At 39.6% G+C, this 13,851-nt stretch overlaps 1 protein-coding gene across 1 annotated transcript in view; it reads right to left on the minus strand.

Moving 5' to 3' along the window:
• LOC309862922 (alpha-fetoprotein-like) overlaps positions 1–7,733 on the minus strand; it is a 47,681-nt gene extending 39,948 nt beyond the window's left edge. The window contains exons 1-4 of the mRNA XM_082727336.1: positions 7,615–7,733; positions 6,422–6,473; positions 6,142–6,283; positions 4,375–4,586 (exon numbers count right to left, since the gene is read on the minus strand). Of these exons, the coding sequence (XP_082583462.1) occupies positions 4,375–4,586; positions 6,142–6,283; positions 6,422–6,473; positions 7,615–7,699 (491 nt within the window). The 5' untranslated portion in view covers positions 7,700–7,733. The remainder of the gene's footprint in view (positions 1–4,374; positions 4,587–6,141; positions 6,284–6,421; positions 6,474–7,614) is intronic.
• Positions 7,734–13,851: the final 6,118 nt, after the last annotated feature.

Here is a 13,851-nt window from a genome sequence, read left to right on the forward strand (position 1 = left end):
AGCAGAGGCCCCTGGGCTAGGCATGAAGCTACGCACGAAAACATGGTAGGTATCGGGGGAGGACTGAGTCCTTGACTGAAGCTCCGTCAGAGACGAACGTGTGTTTTGCCCCATTCTGCTGTGGGAAGGGCAGCTTGCCCTACGGAGGCCTGTCATCCATAACTGTCTATTGTCAGGTCGGGAAAAAAAAAATCATGCCCAGGATTCAATCAGGAGCCAGACTCTTCAAGAGTCGCGAAAGGGAATGACCCGATTTAGACTATGATATGAAAAAGAAATAAATCTTTACTGAACTCAGCCAAACTTTAGGATTTTAGGATTTATTCATAAATTTAGCATTTCCTTATGATCACAGCATAGCTTAGTCCATGCTAATGATCATAATACTCTCCCTAATGCAAGTGTAATATGTAGTATTTGTAAAGTAGGCCAATATTACCAGAAAAATGGTGACCTCAGAAAATCAGGTTTTCCACACTGAAAGGATAATGGAGGAATTGACAGAATAGGGACTTGGTTCACGTTTAACTTTCCCCACCCCCCTGTTCCTTGGACAATACATACAATACATATCTGTATGCCTGTTCCTTTGGGACCTAACTCCAAGTCCTTTTGGGATCTCAGAGAAGGATACAGGTGCAGAAACCACTGAATTCAAAAGAAAAATGGCTACTATCACCTTCCCTGGAACAATTAAATTATATCTCATGACGAATAGCCAAGGAAATGCTAAAAATATTTTAATAGAAATCCCTGAGCACTGCAAAGTCTAAAAGAGAAAATCCCATCCGCGAAGATGACTAGAGTTTCTGGGGTCAATACCCATATGTGACTTCATCAGAAGAGTGTTTCTTGCTGCTCTCTGACCAGATAGGGAATGGTGGTGTCATAACGAAAGACAAGAGATTGGCAGGAGACCCGAAGCACTAACCAAACATTAATAGATACTTTATCTAACAACTGGTGTGTAGCAATCCTGTGGTAACATTTCCTTTCGGTTAAAAGTACAAAATCTTTTCTTGTGGGTGGATGACCACTGAGGTGGTGGCCATTAGAGTTGTTTATCAGAGATTTCCAACTCCCTTCCCTTCAGGCAAATGGTAGGATTGCGCATTCACACCCCACACCCTCCACCCCATGAGGTGAGGTATGACAGTGTGACTTGCTGGTTAATGATGTGTGAGAAGATATGACGAATGTTATTTCTAAACAAGCTTAAGAAGCAGTGCCTGATTTACTAGCATCCCCTTCCCTTGCCATAGTAATCAAAGAAGCAAGGGTTGAGATGGTGTCTTTGTCAACCTAAGTCCCTAAGTGACCATGATAAGGAGACCTCCTAGACTACAGTCTATGCTGGACAGATAGCATGAGCGGGAGAAGGAAAAAAAAAAAAAAACTTTTGTTATATTGAGCTGCTTAAATTAGAGGTTATTTGCTATCACACTAAAGTTCGCTTATCCTGGGATTATCACTTTTGCTTTTTAAAAACCTATAAAGGAATAAGATAGAATGGGGAAAAGAAATATTTAAATTAAAACCTATAAAGGAAAAAATCATCCACAATTGATGGAGGGAAAAGAACAGACCAAATAATGGAACTGAACATCATTCATTAACACGACTTAGAAAAGTAGGTCTATGCGTCCCCAAAAAAAGCCGCTCTTCATTCTCACCAAGGGGTCCCAAACTGAGAATGAAGTTTAGTGAAGTTTAGTGACTAAATCTGAAGTCTAGTCAGTAGGCTTTTATCGGCAGAGTTTCTCAAGCCCAACTTGTAGAAACAGAACAGAACAGCAGAACTGATACTATCAACATACACCTGCCTCCCAACATAAGGCAAAATTCTTGGTCAATATGAAATTTCCCCAAAGCCATTCAATACCTCTGCTCTTTATTGTGTATGCTGCATTAAGAGTTCATTTTTGTGCTACAGTAACAGTTCCCTTAGAAGATATTCAATATGAGCCAATCTAATTTCAAATCTCGAAAGTTTACCTTTGTATAAGGAAAAGCTTTCTGATAATTAGAGCCATTTCAAAAATGGACTGTCCCTATTGTAAGGTAACATAGGGTCATGCTTGATTGAAAGTCGGGTTCTATAGTCAGACATACAATAGAAGTTTACAATAATTAAAACTGCTATTGAAGATTCCTTAGATAATCCAAAGGTACAGTAACAATATATATATATATTTTTTTAAAGATTTTATTTTATTTTAATATTTTATTTTATTTTATTTTAAGATTTTATTTATTTATTTGACAGACAGAAATCACAAGTAGGCAGAGAGGCAGGCTGAAATAAGGAGGGAGGCAGTCTCCCTGCCAAGCAGAGACCCCAATGTGGGGCTCGATCCCAGGATCCCAGGATCATGACCTGAGCTGAAGGCAGAGGCCCCAACCCACTGAGCCACCCAGGCACCCCAGTAACCATGGTTTTATGTATTTATAGACTATGCTTTCTTTTGAAACATCTGAAAGAGCTGACCTCTCTCCTCCCAGCTCTAATATATGTTACTGTTTCCTTGGGTGAGAATTAATGATAAAATGTTTATAGTTGTCTGCATGTAAGTTAAGATTAGCATTTAAAATAACTCCCTAATATTGACTTCATTGTAAATATTCCCGAAGAGATTAGATTCACTGCCTGAGTATTGGTTAGATTCTATAATCTCTGAATGTTCAATAGAAACCTGATTTTATAATTCTCCTTTAGAGCAGCAATATAGCAAATAGGAAGCTGGGTCCTATTTCCGTTCCCATTTGGTTGCCCCTGATGTCAGGCAAGTTGGAACCTGCCCAATTCCCATCCCTTAGTCCTCTCTTTTCTTTTTTTTAAAGATTTATTTATTTATTTGAGAAAGAGAGAGAGGGAGGGAGAGGACACGCACATGTGCACGCACACACACTCACACATGCATGTATGCACAAGCAGGGGGGAAGGGCAGAGAGTCTTAAGCAGACTCCACTCGGACTGCAGAACCCAACACTGGGCTTGATCTTCAGACCCTAAGATCATGACCTGAGCTGAAACCAAGAGTTGGACTCTTAACCGACTCTGCTAGCAGGTACCCAGTCCTTTCTACCCAAGTGGCAAGGGTCAATTAATTTCCTCTTGAAGGCTCAGTAATGTCTGGGGCAATTCTGCCCCCACATGGGTGAATGAAAGGAGTTTACGTATTTAGCGTCAAGTCACCCTCTCTGCTCACTCATCTCTGGTTTAAAGTTTCATGTCTAAAACCTGAAATCAAATCACTACCATGCTCCTTGCCCTCTAGAACCAGCAGTCAGATCTTTGCCTTATTCCCATTGTCTGAGCCTGTCTTGATAAGATGGCTAGAATTGCCTTTCTTGAGAACTGAAGCTTTTTGTTTCTCTTATCATTTCTACCTCTCTAGGCATTGGTTTCCTGCCTCTAAACCTAAGCCGCTTGCTTGCACCTCTTTACAAATAAGCCTCTGTGCTCCCCAGGAAAACAAAACAGAAGCTTGCCTACCCATTTGCTATAATGCTATCCACTCCAGATGGGAATTACAGAATCAGAATTTATGAGCAGAAAACTCATCTCTATCGAATCTGCAGTTGTTACCTCTTCCTATGTTCTCAATGACTGACTCTCTCCATGCCCTATCAGATACCTTCTCTGCTATCCCTTGATGAGTCTCCCAAATGCCAGCCCTTGTCAGAGCTATTACCTGCTCTCTGTACCCGATACTCTGTTTATTATGCTCTGCTTACTTGCTGAACCTTTCAACATCACTTGCTGCTGGTCTGACTAACCTAACATTAAGGAGAAGGGTCCTTAACACTGTACTAATCATTTTTTAAGTTTATTTTAATTTTAATTTTTTTAATTTTTTAAATTTATTTTCGGTGTAACAGTATTCATTGTTTTTTCACCACACCCAGTGCTCCACGCAATCCGTGCCCTCTCCATTACCCACCACCTGGTACCCCGACCTCCCACCCCCGCCCCTTCAAAACCCTCAGATTGTTTTTCAGAGTCCATAGTCTCTCATGGTTCACCTCCCCTTCCAATTTCCCCCAACTCCCTTCTCCTCTCCATCTCCCCTTTTCCTCCATGCTATTTGTTATGCTCCACAAATAAGTGAAACCATTAAGTTTATTTTTAATTTTTTTTGTCCTAGTCACTTTTAATGTTTCTACACATAGACATTTCCATGTCCTGTCAGGTTCACTGAGATTGTAACTGTCATTCTGAGGGAGCAAAATATATATTGTAGCTCAAATTTTTACCTTAAATTCGTGTAATAAATCATGGTGTTCTTAGAGAACCATATATAAAGAAAAGATCTGTCTTCAAAATCGGAAAACACTCTTCTGCAGAGCCTATGGCAAGGAGAAATGACTCACCTCTCCTTCACTGACACTTGATTCTCTTCATCCATCTCACAGATCTGCTCAGGATTTGGAATTTGGGATATATCACTGTAACCTGCATCATCTTTTTTGTATAATAGGAAGCACTTGAGTCTTGCTTTGTTATTTATATTGCAACAGTGAGAAAACTCTTCTTTGTCAGCCTTTCCTTGGTTATGACAAATGTGCTCTAGGAAGGTAGTCATCTGGAGGAGGAAAGAATACTTTAAAGGGGAAGCATGTGTGATCTACTTTCCTAGGAAAGTTAAAGAATTATTATCAAGAAAAGGCCACTGAGGACATGCTCTTACAGTCTGTATTTAATAATCCCTGGACATAGTTCTTTTGACCACAAGATTTTTTTAGGTTTTTAAGTCTAAATTCCCACATGCTAGACATGGACCAAATGGAATTTATCGTTCTCTCCTTTCCAAAATAATTGTGATTTCAAATTCATTTTCATACAGCTGTTGAGAGACAGTAAACATAAGCCAAAATTCCAGAGCCTAACGAAATCAAGGTTTTTTGGGTAACTATCCACCAAGAAATAAATGAAGTTTAATTTCCTTGCTTACTATTTGTTTTTAGTTTGGTTTCCATAGGAATTTATATTAAGAACTGAACTCTAAGGCAGTGTATATTCAGTGTCAAATGTTCAGATGAAAATGTAATAACTCAGTTAGTTTTCAAGTACCTTGGAGTGGCAGTAAGTGTGTGGGATGCGGTAAACCTCAAATAAAATACATGTCCAGATTTAGGGAATAAAGGCAGGAAAAAGCCCATCATTTGAGGTAGAAATAAAAAGGGGTCACTATAAAACAACTAAGATTAGTGACTGGCAGAAGCACTTCATTTCCAATGTGTTTCTAGGAACATCTGGGTGGTACAGTCAGTTAAAACATCTGACTCTGGATTTTGGCTCAGGTCGTGACCTCAGGGTCCTGGGATGGAGCCTCACATGAGATTCCACACTCAGCCAGGGAATCTGCTAGAGGAGTCTGTCTCCCTCTACCTCTGCCCCTTCCCCCACTCTCTCTTTCTCTCTCAAATAAATATATCTTTAGAAATTTAATAAAATGTGTTTCTAATTAGACTGATGGTTTTTCTATGTCTACTAAGAGTCTAGTAAAAGATAGGTAGGTTTTAGCCCCAAGAAGAGGGAATAGTAATAATAATAATAAACTTACCAATAAAGAAGAAAACTATTGATTTGTAGTTTAAAATGTTTGGTATGAGACAAGTGATCCAAAAAATATCTAGATTGCACAAATATGTTAGCGTTGATGAATAATTTGTTCATAGTAAGATACACATACTTTATGAGACAGAAGTAATCCCCAAGATTTTCTACTAACTAGGGAAAGAGCCCATAATAATATTCACTTCTTTCTTCTATCTCAGATACTCTTAGAAACATTTTAAAATTAGTATTTTGGTTTCCAGGAACCTTTATATGAGGATGTCAGACAGTGGTACTCCGGTGGCAGAGGCAGAGCAACCAACCAAAATGAACAAATTGGCCTCTAGGTTGTAATCCATTCTCTTGAGCATTTGGTTCTCTGAGTCTGATCTCCCAGAGATGAAATGAAGAATTTGGGCTTATAAACTTACAAAGATTTCATTTTGAGTGTGGTTGATGTCTGTATTGTTGCCTTAAAGTCCTCTACCTAATTCTTCAACACCTCACTTCATAACAACACCTTTTGGTTGGAATTTTAGCTTAAAAAAAAGAGAGAGAAAGACAGAACATGATTCACCTACCAACTGGTGAGAGCATTCTGATGGTGACTCGTGTGCCTTGAGGCTCTTGCACTTGTCTGCAAGATCTACCACCTCTTCGACTATGGTTTGTACCTCTTCAAAAGTTAATTTCTGGAGAAACTGAGCCACCATGATGCTGGTGCTGAAACATTACACATGTGAGACTGTTAAAGGTGAAATCAAACTTTTCCTCCACCATCGTTAGATCACTGCCCCTCTCCCTTCCAAAATGATTGTGATTTCAAATTTCAGAGAAGAGAATATTGATAACAGAACTCACATGTCTCTTAAGTTCTCCTGCAGGTAATTCTGGCTATTAATGTGGCGCAAGGCTGGAAAAAAAAAAAAAAGAGATTTTATTTGCATAAAAGGATATTTTCAAATTTGAAATCAAACTTTATAATTCTGTTATCCATATTTATTCACTTATAAATTTCCACATCTATTGTATTTACCATCAAGAATTAAAATGAATTGCCAGACTATATCTTCACTTGTGTTTTACCTGCCTTCTGTGAATGACTTTCTTCTGTTCAAATATATTGTGCCCTTGAAATCTGTCATTATCCCACAAATAGTTGCATGTACTTGTGTTGACACACCTGAATTAATTAACATGATTTGGTTATTTAATTCTTTATATTAGAAGTTACTAGCATATCTGAGGAATACTAAGAAAATTAGGGTAATTCATGTAATAAAGCATTGGAAGCAAACATATAATCATTAGCACATCGCCAGGCTTCATTCAACTAAGACAGTATCTCTCCCATTTGGGATTTACTCATCAACTTTATCTTTCTTATCACCTCCACTTACCACACACACACACACAAGTTCTCTATTGAAAACAGTATCTTCTTATACTAACCTCTTCTGAAGAACTGAGCAGCTTTCTGTTAAATAAAGAAACCATCATCATATCTGTTACAGGGAAAGGCTTTGGAGCCAGTTACTCTGAGTTCAACTTCCAGCTCTGATTCTGAGCGTGGCCTTAGGAAAACAGCTTAAGCTCTCAAAGTTTTAGTTTCTCTACCTAGAAAACATAAATAAACTCTACCACGATGGATAGTTGTTCGGATTAAATGGAAACATATGAGTGTAGCACCGAACACAGCACCTGGCACCGAATGGGTACTGAAGAACGTAGCTCATAGTATTATTCTTGCTACTACGAACACAGTTGCTTTATCCACAATCATTTACCCAAACTTGTGTTTGAAATGTATCGTTCCCTCACTAGAGTGGAAATAAGGCTAAAGTGAGATCTTCCTGTGTGTGTTGCCTCAATATATTAGCTCTCTTTCTGCATCCCTTCCACAAACCAATTTCTAGCAATTTCCAATGACTCTCCTGACAGGGATAAGCATTCAGGAAGACAAGCCATTCCCTATATTTTAGTCTACATTTTAGTAGTCATTATGCCTTATGTCCTGGCACAGGGGTTGTGTAGATTATAAATAGGTTCCCTACCTGCGGCTAGTAAACTTCTCTGAAGAGTTTGACACTGAACATAGCTGAAGAAAACAAGAAAACATATGGGTCTAAGAGTCTTCATGTTCCAGATGAAACTTGAAAGAAGGTGTTCTATCATTTCAAAGAATTGAAGAATCCTTTTTATACTCTTTTCAAGTAACAACTATTAATAATTAACCTTTTCCTGGTGAATATTTTTTCTGGGCCAGTATGACCCTGATGAAATTGAAAAAATTCATGACAATGGAGAAATATCATTACTGGATGGCATTCATTAATGAATACTGGATTTTAAAATGAGTCGTGTCAATTTACTTGTTGTTTTTCCAAGATTATACCATGTAGGCCTCATAGTAATCAATAAGCACCTTTGGTACATATCTCATTTGCTGGGAAGGCCTGTTGACACGGACAAAGTTCTAAAGTGGCAGGAGGGAAGGTAAACATGTACTACCACAGATTCAAATAAATGGTTAAAGCCCTGGTCCCAGTGCTGGGCACGTTTTCAAGTCCCTAGAAGGGGTGGGGAAGCATGGGCCTGGGGAGCAGACCCAAGGAAATGGAACGTAATCTACTGAGTGTTTATTGTGGGTCTGGTGCTTTATACGACTATATTTAGACAATAGTATTCTTATTTCTCGAATAAGAAATTAAGACTCAGGATCACACTAGGTACGACACTGCCCACCGTACTAGGTAGCCACCTAAAAGGGGCGCCTGGAAGACTCAAGTTCTGGAAAAGGCCAGGAACACCTCGTGCATGTGGGGCGCGTCGCCGGGCCGGCCGGAGACCCCCACTAGGGGCTGAGCGGGATGGCGAGTGTCGCGAGTCCAGGCGCATTAACGAACCACACCAGACTCGGGAGGTCTGTCGAAGCAGGATCTCGCTTTATTGAGCAGGGCAGCGACTTATATGGGGTGAGGGAAGGGAAGTGAGGTCAGCAAAGTGGGGGCCAATGGGGATGTGCCGAGTGGGCGGGAGTTGGGAGAGACATGCCCTGCAGGGGGGGGAGGCTCGTGGGAAACAGAACTGATGGGAAACCGAAACCGCCACTTTGGCGCCTTTGTGGTCGGCCATGTGGGTTCCCGATCCGGAAGAGAAGGCCACCCGGCGCCATCTTAGCCTCTTGGGGCCCAACACGTGCAGTCTGCCTAAAGGCCATAAAGCTGCTGACAGCACTGGCGAGGGTGAACCGAGACCAGTGCACGGGCAGTCTCTTGGCCCAGTAGCTGTATGAGGTTGAGAGCATCATGGAACTCAAGGGCAGACACAAGGACAACATGCAGCTGCTGGACCAGCGAAGACACCAGGATGCAAGTGTGCAGATGAAGTGTGTCCAGGGAGAAGTGGGAATTGACAATGAATTTGGGCCTTTTCTTCTATTGAGTCAAGGACTGAACTTTTTCAATGACCCAGGCCAAGGAACCAGAAATCACTTTCGAGTGCATGCAGCTCTTGAGGCTTATTTCTGAGGCAGACCTAGAGGACCTAGATTTGTCCTGCCAAGCCAGGGCCCGTCCATAGAGACCTGAAAAGCCAGCCGAAAACAGCACCTGGGAGCCTCAAGTTCTGGGGAAGCCTGGAAACATACCACGTCGCCTGTCTGCAGGGTACAGGTGGAGGAGTCTGGACTGCTGTGCAATGACGCAGCTTACCAGGCGGCAGGAATATCCTTCGCTAAGAGACACATGGGAGACTTGACCAATCAGCCTTGCAAGGGCTGATTCCAGCATGCTGACTGTGGTATCCTCAGTAAGAGACACTCGGAGTCATGTTTGTTACAGAAGCCTGGGACTTCAGGAAATAGGCAGACCTGAAGCACTTGGATTGCCCTGCCATGTTAGAAACAGGAAGAAACCGAAAATTTGAACAGACCAGTGACCAGCAATGAAATTGAATCAGTAACCACAAACTCCTGAGAAACAGAAGTCCAGGGCCAGATGACGTCACAGGCAAATTCTACCAAACGTTTAAAGAAGGGTTAATATCTATTTGTTTTTGTTTTTCATTTTTTGAGATAATACCTATTTGAAGCAGAAGAGCTAGGTTCTTGTCTCATAGAGTCGAAAAATTAATCTCCTGGACAAAGGAGAGTGAGCAAAGCAATCTTATCAAGTAAGGATACAGACAAAACTCTTAGGAGTAGGAGGGTCCCTCCAAGTTTGTCCACGTAGGCCTCCACCAACAGGCTTTTATCTAAAATTGCCCAGGGAGCTTGTGGCCTTAACATCCTTGTGACGTCTTGGCCTGAGTAAGGACTGGCAATAACATCTTGAATGGCTTACTTCTACTTTCAGGTCTGGTTATTCTTTGTTGTGCACAATATGACTGCCGTAAAAAGACCCTACCTTCAACGCCCAGGGCAAGGTGGTCTGACTTGTACCCTTATCTCTGATTTCACTGTGCCTCAGCATTTCTGTGGTTTTGGGTGAGCCTGACCATATGGCCCCTACCCAGCCCTGCCTGCCCCTTACTCATATTCTCCTCAAACTATTCCAAAATATAGAAGAAGAAGAGAAACTTTCAAATTCATTCTATGAGGCCAGTATTACACTGATACCAATACCAGATAAAAACACCACAACCATGACAAATTGTGGACTCCGAGAAACCAATAGAGGGTTTCAGAGGGGAAGGGTGTGGGGGGATGGGTTGGCCTGGTGGTGGGTATTAAGGAGGGCACATATTGCGTGGAGCACTGGGTGTTACACGTAAACAATGGATCTTGGATCACTGCATCAAAAACTAACGATGTGTTGTATGGTGATTAACACAACACGATCAAAATTAAAAAAAAAAAAACACGATAAAGGAGAACTATAGGCCAATATCTCTGATGAACATGGATGCCAAAATCATCAACAAAATACTAGCAAACTGAATCTAATAATACATTTAAAAAAATCAAACAACACAATCAAGTGGGATTTATTCCCAGGATTCAAGGGTCGTTTAATGTTTGCAAATCAATCAACATGATACATCACATTAACAAGAGAAAGGATAAAAGCCATGCAATCATTACAACAAATGCAGAAATATCATTTGGCAGACTACAACATTCATTCATGATACAATCCCTCAACAAAGTAGGTTTACAGGGAACATACCTCGTTGTAATAAAGGCCTATTATCAGGAAAAAGACAAGGATGTCCACTCTCACCACTTTTATTCAACATGGTAGTAGAAGTCCCAGCCACAGCAATCAGACAACAACAACAATAATAAATAAAGAAAGAAAGAAAGCATCCAAATTTGTAAGGAAGCAGTTAAATTTTCACTATTTGCAGATGATATGCTACTATATCTAGAAAATCCGAAAGACTCCACCAAAAAACTACAGAACTGACAAATGAATTCAGTAAAATTACATGTTACAAAATCAATGTATAGATTTCTCCTACATTTCTATACACTAATAATGAAGCAGGAGACAGAGAAATTAAGAAAATCCCATTTACAACTGCACCAAAAATAATAAAATACTTAGAGGAAACCTAACCAAAGAGGTAAAAAAAGACCTGTACTCTGAAAACTATAAAACAGTGATGAAACAAATTGAAGATGACACAAAGAAATGGAAAAACATTCCATGCTCATGGATTAGAAGAGCAAATATTGTTAAAATGTCTATACGATGCAAAACAATCTATACATTTAATGTAGTCCCTATTAAACAGCATTTTTCTCAGAACTAGAACAAACCATTCCAGAATTTGGATGGAACCACAAAGGATCCCAAATAGTCAAAGCAATCTTGAAAAAGAAAAACAAAACTGGAGGTATCACAATTCCAGAATTCAAGTTATATTACACAGCTGTAGTAATCAAGATACGATAATACTGGCACACAAATAGACACATCGATCAATGGAACAGAATAGAAAACTCAGAAATGAAAACCACAATTATGTGGTCCATTAATCTTCTACAAAGGAGGACAGAATATGCAATGGGAAAAGAGTATCCTTGACAAATGGTGTTGGGAAAATTGGACAGCTCCATGCAAAAGAATGAAACTGGACCGCTCTCTTACACCATACACAAAAATGGACTCAAAATGGATTAAAGACCTAAACATGAGACCTGAAACCATAAAAATTCTAGAAGAGAGAACAAGCAGTAATTTCTCTAACATCGGCCATAGCAACATTTTTCTAGATATGTCTCCTGAGGCAAGGGAAATAAAAGCAAAAATGAACTATTGGGACTATGTCAAAATAAAAATTTCCTGCATAGTGAAGGAAACAATGAACAAAAGTAAAAGGAAACCTACTGAATGGGAGAAGACATTGGCAAATGACATACCTGACAAAGAGATAGCATCTAAAATATATAAAGAACTGATAAAACTCAACAACCCAAAAAACAAATAGTCCAATTAAAAAATGGGCAGAAGACATAAAGAGACATTTCTCTAAAGAATATATCTAAATAACCAACAGACACATGAAAATATGCTGAATATCACTCATTATTAGGGAAATGCAAATCAAAACTACAATGAGATCTCACCTGTTAGAACGGCTAAAATGAAAAACTCAAGAACAACAGGTATTGGCAAAAACGTGGAGGAAAATGAACTCCTCTACTCTGCTAGTGGAATGCAAACTGGTACAGCCACTGTGGACAACAGTAGGGAGGTTGCTCAAAAAATTAAAAATAGAACTAGACCATGATCCAGTAATCACACACCTGCGTATTTATCCAAAAAATTCAAAAACACTAATTTGAAGAGATAAATGCATCCCTCTGTTTATTGTAACATTATTCACAATAGCCAAATTATGGAAGCAACCTAAGCGTCATCAACTGACGAATGGATAAAGAAACATGGTGTACACATACGCAATAGAATATTTTTTCAGCCATAAAAAAAGAATGAAATCTTGCTACATGAATGGAGCTAGAGTATAATGTTAAGCAAAATAAGTCAGAGAAAACAAATACTGTATGATTTCACTCGTGTGGAATTTAAGAAAGAAAACAAAACAAACAAAGGGAAAGAGAGAAAGAGAGAAACCAAGAAACAGACTGTAGGGAACCAGCAGACAGTTACCAGAGGGTGGTGGGGGCGGATGTGAAACAGGTGAAGGAGATGAAGAGTACGGTCGTCACGACGAGCACGGAGTGCTGCACTGACTTGTTGAATCTCTCGATTGTCTCCCAAAACTAATATAATATTAATATAATAATATAAACTAATAGAGTACCGTATGTTACCTATATTGGAATTAAAATAAAAAAAGGTATTTGAAAAATGATCAATAACGACAAGAAACTCGGGGTCATAGAATTTGCTCATAGACTCATGGGGAGAAATCCAGGCTTGACTTTGGAGCCCACAGCGCTCAAGAGTGAGTTCAGAAAACTGCGGTGTCAGCATTCCTGAGCTAGGGATCTAGCTTCACCTAACACCCAGTTTGGGGGGTTAGGGGAAGAAAGGGGTACTTAATGATTAAATAAAAAGTCTAGGAAAAATGTGAAAGCCAAAAGTTTTGGAAATGTTTTGGAGATCACTGGTTACTACTTGAACAATTCCCATCCCGAGTTGCCTTATTTATAGATGGAGGGTTTGGACCAGATAATATCTAAGACTGACAGTCCATCGTGTGATTGTGCTACCCATATATTCTTATTTCTGGTTTCCTAGGCAAATATATATTTTTTTATTTAATATTAATTCATTAATAATTGCTACATTTGTATATCAAGTGAGAAGGATTTATCTGCCTGAAAAATAATGATAAATCTGTTCTTGTTTAGCTTTGGGACATGTTGGCTAGTGATAAAGAATATAGATCATGTGTGATGGAAAACTAGGGTCAGCAAGTGAAAAATTATCTTTGGCAGGTTTTCATTACTTTTTTAGGTCCTCTAAAGAGTGCTAACGCTCAGCAGCTCTTCCGTTGTGCATTCTATGCGGACCTATTACTCTCGGGATGGCCAACACTTCGGATGAGACAGGCCAGACTGTCACCCACTACAGATCTTACTAAGGGATCACTGCCTCGTTTCCCCACTCAGTGCCACAAGAAGGCCACTATTAATTGATTGGAGATGACACTTAAAAAAAAAAAAGGAACCATTGCATGTGTGCAGAAATAATCCCTCTTTTTATTAAAATAATGGACAAAATTTATATCCTAGTTGAATTCTCATCTCAGAGTAAAAGATTTTTGGAAACATAAAATGATGTTAAGTCCTTTATCAGTGACTGAAGGCAGAATTT

This window comes from Mustela nivalis (genome assembly GCF_964662115.1).
Source record: "Mustela nivalis genome assembly, chromosome: 4".
In the NCBI taxonomy this organism is placed as follows: Eukaryota; Metazoa; Chordata; class Mammalia; order Carnivora; family Mustelidae; genus Mustela; species Mustela nivalis.